Here is a 13,031-nt window from a genome sequence, read left to right on the forward strand (position 1 = left end):
TTCTCATCGAGTGTGACGTGTGAGGGGAAGAACCGAACACACATCGCATTCAACAGAATAGAGAATAATATAACTAGCAATACGACGTCTGAACTGACTGTGGGTTAACCAGGGATGGGCACCAAAACATTCATTTATATATGTATTTTGCTTACTTGGACAACACTATCTTCTTTATTTACTTGGCGTTCAACATTTACAAAAGAGAAATCCATGGGCGGGACGGGAAGAACCCTTTAAATATATTCAAAAATTTGCTTATGATCAGAAAAATAAAGAACTTAAATTAAATCATAGATATAAAGAACGAAAAAGATAAACTAAGAGCTACTGCGTCTCCGCCGCTTGTGACGTTTGTGACTCTTCTTTTGAGGCGTACTCAGATGGCGACGCATCGAAGTGCTGCGTTGTCGCCGACGACGATGATGACGCTCGTCCCGACTGGTTGAACTTCTGCGACTCCGACTCCGACTGTGACTGCCTCGGCGTTTCGATCTGGAACGCGATCTACTTCGATGTTTCTGATAACTACGCGGACGATTGTGTGAAGGCGAGTTGTGGGGAGTGCGACTACGACTACGGCTGCGACTGCGATGCCTTTTTGGTTTGCGTCGAGACGAGGATGACGTTGACATGACGTCCACAAGAGGGGTCTTTCGCTTCGCTCTTCGTTGTGTATAGGCGGAACTGCAACGACTTCTACTACTTCTGTTGCCTGAACTGGACGAAGAGCTAACTATATCCCGACTGCGACTTTTGCGTTTGGATTTACGTCTGGGTGTGCCTGATGTGGCATTCACCACTTGGACATCGTCGTCATCATCATCATCGGAGAGCAGCACGGGAATTTGTGGGGCAGTAGCCGAAGCTTTCGATGGCGGCTGCGGTACAGATGATGATGATGATACCTCTGAGCGAGGCGGAGCATGCTTACTGGTAAATGTATTGGTACTGTCATCGTTTAGTAAATTATATTTCTCCAAATCTCCATCGCCGCCCTCCTCATCATCATCCTCCTCATCAGGTGCAGCAGCAGCAGCAGCAACAGTTGTAAGAATAGCTTCGCCTGGCTTAGCATTTGGCTCCTCATCATCATCGGGCCCAAAGTAGGTTATTGGTATAGAACGCACAGATTCCGTGGACTCGGCATCACTATCACCGCCTTTGGCCGCCTCGGAGAGTGCATCATCAGGATTGCCACCAACTGTAGAAGACTCTGCTGCTGCAGGAACAACCTTTTCGCCTATTTAAAAAAGTTGTGATTAAAAACACGTTGGAACTTTTGAAATTTTTTATAATTTTTACCTTTGATCTGATTGAGAAATGCCATGGCTTTTCGCTTTCGCTCTTGCTGCAATTGTTTCTCTTTCGAAATCATGCCATTTAGCTTGTCCCTTGCTTTTTGAGCCAATTTATCTTTGACCCGTTCCTCAGCTGGCGAAAAGAAAAAAAATAGACAGTTAAGAAAAGGTTTGTTGGTTTTTAAAAGCTCACTCACCCTGACGCTGATCTTTTTGCGGCGAATCACTTGCTAGGACCGTAGACGTTACTTTTCCCCCATTGCCACCAGCACTGCGAGCCAATAATTGCGTTTCCACTTGCTTAATGGCCCGCTGGACACTATCTGGCATTCCGGAACGATTATTCTCAGCCTTGACCTTGATCTTAGCATCTTCGTTATCCTCATCGCTAGCCTCGTGTTGGTTCAAACTCGACGGCAACGGAGTCTGATCATCGCGTGCACGTATCGAAAAACTAACAGGAGCTGCAAGCAAAAAATTTAACTTAATATTCAATGCCAATGACGTCTTTCTGTCATAGGACATACCCTTTTCAGCCGCCTTGCCAAATGTCAGACCCTTTTTACTCATTAAAGCCGCTGCAACGGCTGCTGCCTTTCGGGTTTTCTCCTCTTTAGAAGCGGCATCCACGTCGCCAGTTATCTTATACATATAATATGGATAGAATTGACTCTCTGGCAGTAGAAAACTGAAACGCTCAACGCTTTTGGAACGCAGCGTTTCCTCAAATTGTCGACCGTTCTTAATGACATAGATGGCGGTTTTATCAATGATATGCTTGAGATTTTCCTCGGGCAATGGGAAATTCAATATGGGCTCTGGTGGCTTTTCTTTTGTCGCTGTCTCGTCATCATCATTGTTGTCTTCTTCATCGCTCTCGGAGCTGTAGCCCTGGGCCAAAGCCAAGGCGCTGGTATTTTTCAAAAGTTCAACTTTGGACCCACCATTGGAGCTATCCTGATCTGCTGATTTCTTTTCTTCGTCGACCGTTTCCTTTTCATGGGCAAAAGTGCTGCCATTATATTGAATCAACACGGGAGTAAATTCGTTTTGACTATGATCTCCGCACTTGCCATCCGATTGGCAACTGGATGCGGGCGATGCAGTGCCACCGGAATGTTGAGAACCATTATTCATTAATTCATCATCGATGACAGCCTGAAGGGGAACACCTTTGATTTTGCTTATCAATTGGGTGTAGGCACAATTCGCAGAGGGTTTGTACTTGATGGTTGGAACTGTAATCACCACCTGAGCGGATCGTTTCGGACTATCCGGCATTAGGGATGAGTGAATGCCGGAAGATGAATCAGTTTCCATATTCTCCTGTTGATCTGGCGCATCCGTTGCGGTAATAGCTTCAATGAATTTGCCCTGCTTAATGGCCTCGAGTAAATGACGATAATATGGCTGCAATTGTCCACCTTGGCAAAGAAAATCGAATTGGGAATTATTCGATTGTTTGGCCTTGATAAGAATCTCCATTTGTATGCCCTGGGTGGCAATGAATCGTGCAGTTTTCTCTATAATTGCATGTTGTTTCATTGATTCGGGCTGGAATGAGTTTTAGAGAGATTCAGGGAAGGGATTCAAAAATAATATGAGTTCTTCTATAGCAACTTACCAATTGTATTCCTGGTGCGGGGGCAACCATAAGATTCCTTGGCAAAACAAATGGTAATTCACTTTCTTCATTCGCCGCCCCCGATCCGGGTGAAAGTTGTGGCGTGGTTGTGGCTGAGGAGACCCCGGTAGTACCCTGTGCTCCTCCGCCATCGTATTGAAAACCCACATTGGAATAGCTTCCGCCAGATGTCTCCTGTTGCAAACGCTTGAGATCCTCCTCTGGTGTGTGTAATTTTTTCGTTTTGGGTTTTTTTTTTTTTTTTGTGACAAGATTTCGAATATGATATCGATATCGTGGTTTGTGGGCAAAAATAAGAGAACATAAGAGACAAAAATTGACTTTAGTATACAAAAATCTATGACAAAATGCACACAAAATTAGAAAAAGAGAAAAAGTGAGAAAGGGAACGAGCGAGTGAGCGAGAGAGATAGAGAGAGAGAGTGCGCGACTGGCGATTCAAGTCTCTTCATTTTCGAATAAATTTCTCGGTTCTGTTTTTTTTTCTGTTTTCTTTTTTTGTAAGTTTAATAATCTCCTTTTGAGCGGATGTTTATTCCAATAAAACTTGATCTGAAAGAAATTATTTAATCGTACAAAATGTCATTAAATTCTATTTACCTGACCCCGGGTATCAGTACTGATCGATCGATCATCAGTCAGGTTGACTATAGCTGCAGTTAGTAGTAGTTGGGTGTTTGATGAGTTGTTGGTCTCATCTCATAGTTTGTTTGCTTTTTTTCATTGTATCAATTTGTCGTTTGTTTTTCTTGTTTCTTGATTGTGTCTTTTATATATTATATATAAATATATATATGTTGATATTCTTTTGTCAGGGGGATTCTTATTCAGTTTTGGAATTTTAAATACAATTTGCACTTTTTGGTTTCCACATTTGTCATTGCGTTTGTTTTTTATTTATTTATTTATTTTTGTTTTCATTTGATTTATTTATAATGTTTATTTATTGCTTTTTGCCCCTTTTCTGCTTACCTTGCTGCAATCGAAGTTCCTCTTCGTTATTATATAGGAACAGATATCGTTCCTCTTCGCACAATTGTTCGGCTCGTTGTTCCTCGGCGCTCAGATATTCCAAGCGATTGCCATAGCCGCCAGGTGGCGCTTCATATGTGGATAAATCGCAAAGGGCTCCCCGTACATCATATCTATATAATTTCATATAGATGTAGGGCAAAGAAAGAACGAGAGAGAGACAGAGAAAGAGACAGAGACATAGCGCGGACAAGAGAAAGTGAGAGAAAAGAGAAAAAAGAAAACAAAGATAAAATAGAGAAAACCAATTATGGAATTAGTATCAGTGTGTAAGATATTGGCATCGATATAATCGAAAAAGCAGCTTTACGAAAATTATTATTATTTCTTTTTTTTTTTGTTTATAAATATATTCGTTATTGTTTTTTTCGGTTTTTTTTTTTTTGCATTTGTTTTGTTTAAGTTTTTTGATTTTCAGTTCGTATGGTGGTAAATCAAGTAAATATACATACATACATCTATTTAATTAAATATGTATGTATATAGATGTATGCATACATATATCAAGTTCAAGTTTTTTATATTGTATTCCATTTAAATAGTATAATATTAATATAGTTAATTTGTTTCATTGCTTATACATACCGCTCCGTTGGCTATAACAAAAGTCATTAAACGGTTTTACAGGTATACAGTAATAATAATAATAATATTATATAGATCGAAAAGGATGGTCGGATAAATTACAGATTTCTTAAAATTTAAAAACAAATATATAAAAACGATAAATATAACGGGTTTACAGTTTGAGAAGCACTGAAAAGAGCTGTTAATATAAAATGGTTGATTGTGCTAAATGAATGGAATGATATGAAAATGGATTATGGATTATGGATATGGGGAATGGATATAATGAAGATAATACAAATAATGTTTAGTTTGTTTTGGCCGATATTCTACGTGTTGATTTCTGGTATGAATAGGAAAATCTTTCTCTAAATGAATGTGTTTGTATGTATGTATGCATGTGTATGATATTTATGTTTATTTTGGAATGAATATTTTATGACGACCCTGAGATTAAAAATTTACCGATTATTTGATATATAAACATGGGCTATATCCTTTTTGTCTTTATAAAGACAGCCAAGTCACAGTTTGAATGACTTTACATGTAGATATTGTCTAACGGTTAAAATTTGATTTTAAGCCAATTAAACAGTTAAAAACTACTGGTATATATGTATGTACATATGTTTGTATCTATGTATGTATGTATGTATGGAAGGCAGGCAGGCAAGGTTATCATCTGACTTTGGTGGGGAATTAATCGATCGAACAAGTATAATCGGTTAGTTGTGTCTAGCCATTAAGCAACGAAAAAAAAGTCGAAAGTGTTGGTGGGGAGGTGTTATAACTGTAACGTGTGGGAGATAAATAACGAAAGGTGTAAATGTATGTGCATCCAGTATGAGTGTGTGTGTGTATGTGTGTGTGTATGTCTGTATGTATGTATGTATGTAGGTGTTTTTGTTGTTTCGTTTTTATAAACATTATAAATTAATATTAGGTTTGGTTTTTTTGTTTGGAGAGAGGCAACAATTATTAACCTGTCTATTTTGAGATTTATATCGCCCATCCAAGGTATCAATTGCTTGCCATGATCTAATTCCCTGGCCTTATCATCGTCCCGAAAGATCTTGCAGGCATAGCCAAAGACAAGGAGCTCCAGTGGCGGTTGGCGTGACTCCAACGAGTTGGTCACACTGTTTCCATTTGCTGTGAGACCTCCTACTCCAACCGACGATGCAGCACCTCCACCCGTTTTGCGCAATATACCGTTTACGCCGCTGCTGGTACCGCTGCTGTCGCTGTTGTTGTTGTACGACAGGGGCATCATTTTTCCTTCTTTCTTTTTTCTTTTACCGCCCTTTTTGCACTCCTCCACCACCCTTCTTGCTTACTCTCTCGCTCTCACTCTCTCTCTCCCTCTCTCAACATCACGCGTGGGATCCCACAATTTGATTGGGTGGGGGTAAACACTCACTCACTCACACGCACATATAAATCACTTTCTTTTTATTGCACTGACTACTTTAAGTTTTTTTTATAATGCTTTATATTATTTATATTGCTGCAGTAAATTTTTTCCGCAATGCAAAATAAAAATAAAAACTTTTAAGTGTGACCAACGGTCGCGACAAGGAAAATCCACAAACAAGCTGTTATCAAACAAAAAATGTAGACGTTTGCACTAGTTCCGATTCCAAAAATAAATAATACTGAAATTTCGTTTTAAAAATACTTTTAAGTCAAAGTTGCTTTAATTTTCAATTTTTGTTTTACTATGTGTTATTTTCTCAGTTTGCTATCGACAGTCGTCGGATTTGGATTAAAATATAGATGTTTCGGAACAAAATTCAAAAAAATACAAAAATTAAATATATGTTAAGAAAAAAGATAGAAATAAAACAGATAAAAAGCCATTATGTAAAACAAGAAGCCCAATGTAAAATCTAAAAAAAATTTTTATATATTCAAACATATGCGTTGAAAGGATAAGAATACCGACAAAAAGACGTTACAAAATACTAAAATTCAAATACGCAATTTTAAAAGTAAGTTTCCTTCCAAAAAGAGAATTTTTAATAAGTATTATCTTTCAATTTTTTTTCAGATACTAAGATAAATATTTCAAATACCATTTGCTTAAAGGATGGATTCAATTTGTATCGGATACTATATATTTAATGTAAATTTTTGTATTGAAAAATTCATACACATGTACATTTGTATTTCAAGGAAATTATACAAATTTTTCATATTTTGTAAAAACTGGACTGCAAAAACGGCCAACAAAAGTAAATTCACTTTCTAATCCTGGGCATTGGGAAATTTAAGGGTACGCAACTTGGAATAGATAATATCCCAATCAACATAGGCACCGACCAGATGTCGCTTATTCTCCGTCGAATCCTCGTAGGCTGTGCGTCCATGAAGCATTCTTAAATTGTTAAAGACAAAGACGTCACCGGCTTCAGTTTTAAATTCCACCGCCTCCGCACTGGCCAGTTCTAGAAATTTATTATACGCCTCATACCATTTCTGGACCTGGTCCAATGGCACTGAGAAACGACTATCCCGCTTGGTGGTATTTTGATTGATGCGGGTTATTTGGTTGTCAACATCCAGACAGATGACGGGAGCACGCCAAAGACTGTGAAACGGTTGCTTGGCATCACCATCGTGTCCAATGTCATACCAATTGACCGGTATGGATTTAAGGACGTTGAAGTAATCAGGATAGAGTTGGCGCATCTGATCGGCTATATAGAAACCATCGGTGAGTGTATTTGCTCCGCCCACCGATGACGATTGGACCAAAGTGTGTAAAATATTAATCCCTGCTTTGTACTCATAATAGGGCATGTCGGTGTGAAGGGGAAGCGGTACCATTTTATAAGCATAATTGCCAGCATTTGGCTTTGATTTCACTTCGAAAATATCCCTGTTTGAGAGAGAGAGGGGGGCAAAAAACCATCAAATCATGCGTTAATCTTTGTTTTGCACAAAAAACTCACCCATATGTCGTTTTCTTTATATAGCCAATGCGATTAGCCAAATGACGTACAACATTCATGTCATTCGGTGCTTGTTTCAGTATTGCAAATCCTTGGACAGCCAATGCTTCAAGCCATGATTTTAATACTTCATCTTTTTGTAGAATATCTTCATATTGAAATTCATTGCGCACTTGCTGAAACTCTTTTTTGCTCCACAATTGGGCCAATGGCTTGTAGACATTGTGTAAATACTTATTCCTTGTCTCCTCACTGAAATCTCGTTCCTTCAGCCACTCCAACGCAAAGCTACTCTTGTGTCTATCCTCCCATTGGACTTCCAGTTTTTGACTCTGCTCATTGTAGATTACACTTTCGGCTTTCACATTTAAGGGCCCTTGCTCCCAGTGACTCTTCCGGGCTCTGGTGAATGCGTGAAAGCATTCTGGACATTGACAGTTGTCCCGTAGCCAAACAGTTGGATACTTTAATGGCTTAGCGACTTCTTTACCATCCAATCGCAATTCCACATAATTCTGATCTGTGAGAAGGGCCCTTGAGCTAGTGCTAGACCAGCGGCGTAGCTGACCAATCCAGTGTCTACAAGTCAGCATGCTGTCATGGACTGATATTATTGCCGCCGATTAACAGCACGATAAGATGATGATGATGATGGTGGTGGCGGTGGTGTGAGCGTGGTACGAAGGGTAAACACTTGTTATCAGTAAAAGAGAGGACTCAATAGTCAGGCCCGGGAGATAGAAAATGATCGGGCCCCTTTACAAGAACCAAAATATGTTTGTAGGGTGTTAATGATATATCAAGGGTTTTTTGGAGTAGCACTCAGCAATTAAGTGAGCGTTATAAAACACGCCATTGCACTAGAGTAACTGGCTCCCAAGAGAGGTGCTGAGAGTTGTCATACCACCCGACAAAATTAGGCAGATTAGGATGATGTGAACAAAAATCAATCTATTCTATAAGTCTTTCTGTGTTTCGTCGTTACTTTTGTTCTTGCTGCGGCTGCTTCTCCTTGTCCAGAGTTACCACGTGATCTATGGCGTCTTCATGTTCTATCCAACATTCTTTTGGCTGCCGCGTGTCCATTACAAATCGCCGCTGACTTTGACATAAATGACACTGAAGCTGGAGAGAGCCATAGGTATCATCTGTAACAATTTTCTGGTGGTCTGTATCAATGGGTGGTTTGGAACCTTTTCTACGTCGTGGACGATAACGACGCCGTTTCTTCGATTTTGCTTTTAATGTTGATTCCTCTGATTCCTCCACTTTTCGTTTCGGCTCTCTTCTTTGTTCCTCCATTTGCAGAGTAGAGTTTACCCCAGGAATCAGAGGCAGAGAGCAGCGTCTGCATAGGGTTCGCTTCACTGCAGGTGCACTGTGGGCCATAGACATTCAAAATTAACGGAGCATAACTAAAGGAACTAGTTACACCATACTTACATGTGAATCTGGGCCTTTGTGCCCACGTTTCTACACAGCTTTCCATAGTATGCTGCCAGAATATTGTGATGACTTTCAGCCATCAATTGGGATGCTTGGTAAAGATAATTCATACGGGAGCACACCGAATTTTGGGTAATTAAACCTTTCCGTTTGTTTTTAGTCATTTTTTTGTATTTTGTTCTTGACCAAGCAGAGATGTCAACAAATAATTTCGAGTATTTGCAGTGTTGCCATAGTTATGTGGTTATGACATCTGGTCACTCTACACCGCCAATTGTAATTTCGCGCCTTCGATCATAAAGCACTTTGCGCACCGATCAGCTGTTAGTTCCCGCCATTTTAATTTGTGATTTGGTCACACTAAGTAAATTGCAAATTTTGTGTAGCAAATAGTTAAGCAAATAGCGTGCAGTTATTTTTACAAATAAAACACAAAGCACAATCAATATGGATAACAACATTTAAAACACAACAACAAACATAAACAAATTGAAGCAAGATAATAACACGACTTGCCAATACGAAAAAACAAATAACAACAACTGCAATTGCATCTGATCGCGCTTTGTGTGTTTCGGTGTGTGTCCTTGAAAAATGTTTATACAGGACCTTAAAAATGATTTCTACGGACATTTGATAGGGAAACGCATACTGATAATAGTCAATTATGATATCGATGCTATCTGCGCCAGCAAAATCTTACAATCGCTTTTCAAATATGATCACATGCTCTACACAGTGGTTCCGATTATGGGCCAGACAGGACTTCGTCGAGCATATCGTGAGCATCGCGATGATGTCAAGAACGTGGTGCTTGTCAATTGTGGCGGCTGTGTGGACATAGTGGAATTACTGGAGCCAGCCGACGATGTCATCTTCTACATTCTCGACGCACATCGTCCATTGGATGTCTGCAATGTGTATAGTGATCGGCAAGTGTGCATTTTGGGAGATCCGCAGCTGGAGGAGAATATACCATCGTTTGAGACCATTTTCTATGATTCGGACAACGATGAGGATGAGGATCAAGACGATGACCAGGAGGGTAGCGAGGATAATGAGCATGAGCAGGATGAAAATGACAATGGAAGTGGACCAAAACTGAGTCGCCTGGAGCGACATGAACAGCGGATTATGAGACAACGTATGCGTCGTCAGTGGGAATCCGAACGGGATCGCATTATGTTTGAATATTCACAATTCAGTTACTATGGACGATCGGCAGCTCTACTAATCTTCGAATTGGCCTGGAAGCTATCCAAAGACAATATGGATCTTCTTTGGTGGGCCATTGTAGGCATTACTGAACAATTGATATTAGGCAAAATTGAGAGCTCATCTTATACCTTGGAATTGGAGAACATACAATCGCATGTCTCGCGGCTTACCAACAAAACAAACGATCAAAATACCATGAGTTCGGCAAAAATCCATTTTGAAGATGATTTGCATTTGACTCTATATAGACATTGGACAGTTGTTGATTCAATGCGGTAAGTACGAATCATTCAGTTAGCTATTGAATTGCTCCTTACTCTCCCTTCTTTAGATATTCCCGCTATGCAGCCTGCCAGCTAAAATTGTGGACTCTCCGCGGGGAGAAGCGGCTTCACGAGTTACTGGTGGAAATGGGCTTGCCATTGGTCCAAGCGAAACAAATGTACTCATCGATGAATTTGGAATTACGCAAAGAATTCTACACGATGGTGGAGCAATTGGCCGAGAAATATAGTATACCGCACATTGTGTACGGGACGTTTACATTGAGCTATGGCTATCGTAGTCGTTTTGTGGCCTCCGATTATGTGTACTCCCTGTTGGCCATATTGGAATCGGTAAAGAAGCACAAGACTCCCGAAGATTGCTTCATGGAGGCAGCCGATGCACTGAATCGTCAGCAGAAGCAATTGCTCAATGCTGGCATAGATAATGCTAAGCTATTGCATTCATCAATATTCCGTCAGGTGCAGAGTAGTTTGGAATCGCATCAAATTCACTCGACCGGCTCGTTCTTTTACTATGTGCTGCAGGAGGAACATGCCTTCTTCTCCTATCCGTATGCCTTGGCGCTATTGGCCAAATTTATATTGCATGGTCATGTGGCCACAACAAGAGCTCGCCAAGCACCAGATTTACCATTGATAGCCTCATGTCCATTGGACGCCACTCAGGGTATGTGCCTGGTGGTGGGTATTCCGCCAGTACGCGAAGATTCACCCAAGAATTTCTTCGGCAAGGCTTTCGAACAGGCAGCTCAGAGGAGTAAAGCTCAATTGTTGCAGGATTTCTTTGAGCCCTCGATAGTCCAGTTGAAATCAAGTGATCTTACACGATTCTTAGACGCGCTAACTGTCCTGTTGACCTAAACATAGACTTAAATCGCCTTAGTTTTATGTTTTTTAGCCTTAATTCGAAAATATTATTTATGTACCAACCACAAATTGTTTTTATCATTAATAGTAATGGATGTTTTTTTTTATCTTCCTCTCAACATCTTTTGCGTTTCGTTTATAATGTAATAAGCAAATGAATGGAATAGATATAAGAAATAGAAAGAAAATACAATTGTCAACAATATAAGACCTAATAAGTAATCCCTAATTCCAAATGTTGTATTCAATTAACATCATGAGATATAAATCCTTCATTTTGGTGTGAACCATCTTTTCAAATTGAAGAAAAAGATCGCTTGGAAAACACTGAAAATCTTTACAGTGACTTTTTATTCAGTCTTAAATCTACCACTGATTATGCTTAATGAATAGTTTATCACGTTGCACGATGCTTTACAGTTTGTTGCTCCAGTTGGTCCAGCGGTTTCGAGCGCAGAATTCTCGCTGAGCCCAAGCAGGCCTGGTCATCATAGAAGACAGCGTATTGGCCTGGGGTAATGGCTCTCAAGGGGGAATCCAGCACAACTTCCTCTTCAATTATACTACAATTAACTAAAGGTTTCGTATGTTGAAACCGAAACCGACAACGAAGTCTCCCCTCTTGGACGTATCTTGTTTTCGCTGTGGAGCACAGCCAATTGATGGGGTCAATAGTGAGGCGATTGCTGTGCAGAGCGGGATGTTCGTGGCCGGAAGCCACATAGATAATATTGCGTAGAGGTTCCTTACGGGCAACAAAATAGGGCTGGAGGAAGGAACTTAAGCGACAACGTTGACCAATAGTCCATTGATGAATGCCCTCATGCTGACCTACCTCACAGCCGGTATCAATATCGATGAAGGGGCCCGGCCGGGGGCTTAGGTACTCGCCGATAAATGATTTAAAATTTCGCTTGCCCACAAAACAAATTCCCGTGCTTTCACGTTTTTCGGCGAGACGCTGTAGTCCAATTTGACGGGCCAATTGTTTCACCTCAGTTTTAAGCATGCAACCCAGTGGGAACATCGTGTGCCGAAGGGAACGCTGCGAGATGCCGCTTAAAAAGAAAGTTTGATCCTTAAACTTATCTTGAGGTATAAGTAAACGTGGCTCTTCTCCCTGAAGCTGTTGCTCTAGATAGTTGCCCCAGCTATTGGCAGCATAGTGGCCTGTGGCCACTGCATCATATTGTAATCTTTCTCGGCAATGCGTATGAAACAAATCGAATTTTATATGCTTATTACACAGAATGTCCGGATTTGGGGTTAGTCCTTGCTGATAATCATCAAGAAATTGTGTAAATACAGCCATCCAGTATTGCTTCACATAGTTCACCTGTCGCAACTCAATATCTAATCTTTGACATGCCCATTCCGCATCCTTCAGATCCAGTTCGCCGCTGCAACGACCCGCCTCATCGTTTTCATCCCAATTGCGCATAAATACTCCCAAAACATTGTAGCCACGCTCCTTTAACAGATGGGCACTGATGGCGCTGTCCACACCTCCTGATATCCCCACCACAACGTTGCGAATCATTGTTATAAAACATTGAGATACATTATAAGAAATTTGTTTTTGTTGCCTTTTGAACAACTGATAGTCAGTGATGCCAGATCCATAATATCCGTTAACTTGAAAGTCAAAATGTTAGTTGGGTATCTTCCACTGGGCTTTCAATGCCAAGAATGTTTTCTGGGTTACGTTGTTTTT

General features: G+C 40.3%; 5 protein-coding genes across 6 annotated transcripts; 1 reads left to right on the forward strand and 4 right to left on the reverse strand.

Annotated features, from left to right (window-relative positions):
• Positions 1–143: 143 nt before the first annotated feature.
• Positions 144–5,994, reverse strand: LOC6644780 (protein suppressor of white apricot). 2 transcript variants are annotated; one of them, XM_023176882.1, is made up of 7 exons: positions 5,529–5,994; positions 3,919–4,091; positions 2,926–3,146; positions 1,829–2,855; positions 1,499–1,765; positions 1,306–1,434; positions 144–1,243 (listed from the first exon to the last, which is right to left on the reverse strand). In XM_023176882.1, exons 1-7 carry the CDS (start codon positions 5,816–5,818, stop codon positions 321–323), a joined length of 3,030 nt encoding a protein of 1,009 aa, XP_023032650.1. In that variant the 5' UTR covers positions 5,819–5,994; the 3' UTR covers positions 144–320. The 2 variants fall into 2 exon arrangements, with proteins under 2 accessions (XP_023032650.1, XP_015033413.2); XM_015177927.2 differs by having other exon boundaries at positions 1,499–2,855.
• A 607-nt stretch (positions 5,995–6,601) lies between these two features.
• LOC6644779 (gamma-butyrobetaine dioxygenase) lies at positions 6,602–8,355 on the reverse strand. The gene is made up of 2 exons (XM_002067277.4): positions 7,500–8,355; positions 6,602–7,426 (listed from the first exon to the last, which is right to left on the reverse strand). Exons 1-2 carry the CDS (start codon positions 8,090–8,092, stop codon positions 6,793–6,795), a joined length of 1,227 nt encoding a protein of 408 aa, XP_002067313.1. The 5' UTR covers positions 8,093–8,355; the 3' UTR covers positions 6,602–6,792.
• Positions 8,356–8,430: 75 nt separating this feature from the next.
• On the reverse strand, positions 8,431–9,190 carry LOC6644778. Its single transcript, XM_002067276.3, has 2 exons — positions 8,943–9,190; positions 8,431–8,877 (listed from the first exon to the last, which is right to left on the reverse strand). The coding sequence occupies exons 1-2, from the start codon at positions 9,107–9,109 to the stop codon at positions 8,481–8,483; spliced, it is 564 nt and encodes a 187-aa protein (XP_002067312.1). The 5' UTR covers positions 9,110–9,190; the 3' UTR covers positions 8,431–8,480.
• Positions 9,191–9,268: 78 nt separating this feature from the next.
• On the forward strand, positions 9,269–11,546 carry LOC6644777 (cell division control protein 45 homolog). Its single transcript, XM_002067275.3, has 2 exons — positions 9,269–10,438; positions 10,495–11,546. The coding sequence occupies exons 1-2, from the start codon at positions 9,540–9,542 to the stop codon at positions 11,309–11,311; spliced, it is 1,716 nt and encodes a 571-aa protein (XP_002067311.1). The 5' UTR covers positions 9,269–9,539; the 3' UTR covers positions 11,312–11,546.
• Positions 11,547–11,630: 84 nt separating this feature from the next.
• On the reverse strand, positions 11,631–12,925 carry LOC6644776 (mitochondrial tRNA-specific 2-thiouridylase 1). Its single transcript, XM_002067274.4, has one exon. The coding sequence runs from the start codon at positions 12,855–12,857 to the stop codon at positions 11,715–11,717; it is 1,143 nt and encodes a 380-aa protein (XP_002067310.1). The 5' UTR covers positions 12,858–12,925; the 3' UTR covers positions 11,631–11,714.
• Positions 12,926–13,031: the final 106 nt, after the last annotated feature.

This window comes from Drosophila willistoni (assembly GCF_018902025.1).
Source record: "Drosophila willistoni isolate 14030-0811.24 chromosome XL unlocalized genomic scaffold, UCI_dwil_1.1 Seg142, whole genome shotgun sequence".
Lineage (NCBI taxonomy): Eukaryota > Metazoa > Arthropoda > Insecta > Diptera > Drosophilidae > Drosophila > Drosophila willistoni.

Coding starts and splice junctions, on each gene's coding strand:
- LOC6644778 (XM_002067276.3), bottom strand. CDS start 9,109: ATGACTAAAAACAAACGGAAAGGTTTAATTACCCAAAATTCGGTGTGC. Junction 8,878..8,942: donor ACAAAGGCCCAGATTCACAT/GTAAGTATGGTG, acceptor TATGGCCCACAG/TGCACCTGCAGTGAAGCGAA.
- LOC6644777 (XM_002067275.3), top strand. CDS start 9,540: ATGTTTATACAGGACCTTAAAAATGATTTCTACGGACATTTGATAGGG. Junction 10,439..10,494: donor ACAGTTGTTGATTCAATGCG/GTAAGTACGAAT, acceptor TCCCTTCTTTAG/ATATTCCCGCTATGCAGCCT.
- LOC6644779 (XM_002067277.4), bottom strand. CDS start 8,092: ATGCTGACTTGTAGACACTGGATTGGTCAGCTACGCCGCTGGTCTAGC. Junction 7,427..7,499: donor ATAAAGAAAACGACATATGG/GTGAGTTTTTTG, acceptor TCTCTCAAACAG/GGATATTTTCGAAGTGAAAT.
- LOC6644776 (XM_002067274.4), bottom strand. CDS start 12,857: ATGATTCGCAACGTTGTGGTGGGGATATCAGGAGGTGTGGACAGCGCC.
- LOC6644780 (XM_015177927.2), bottom strand. CDS start 5,818: ATGATGCCCCTGTCGTACAACAACAACAGCGACAGCAGCGGTACCAGC. Junction 4,092..5,528: donor ATAAATCTCAAAATAGACAG/GTTAATAATTGT, acceptor GAAATTATATAG/ATATGATGTACGGGGAGCCC. Junction 3,147..3,918: donor GGAACTTCGATTGCAGCAAG/GTAAGCAGAAAA, acceptor TACACACACCAG/AGGAGGATCTCAAGCGTTTG.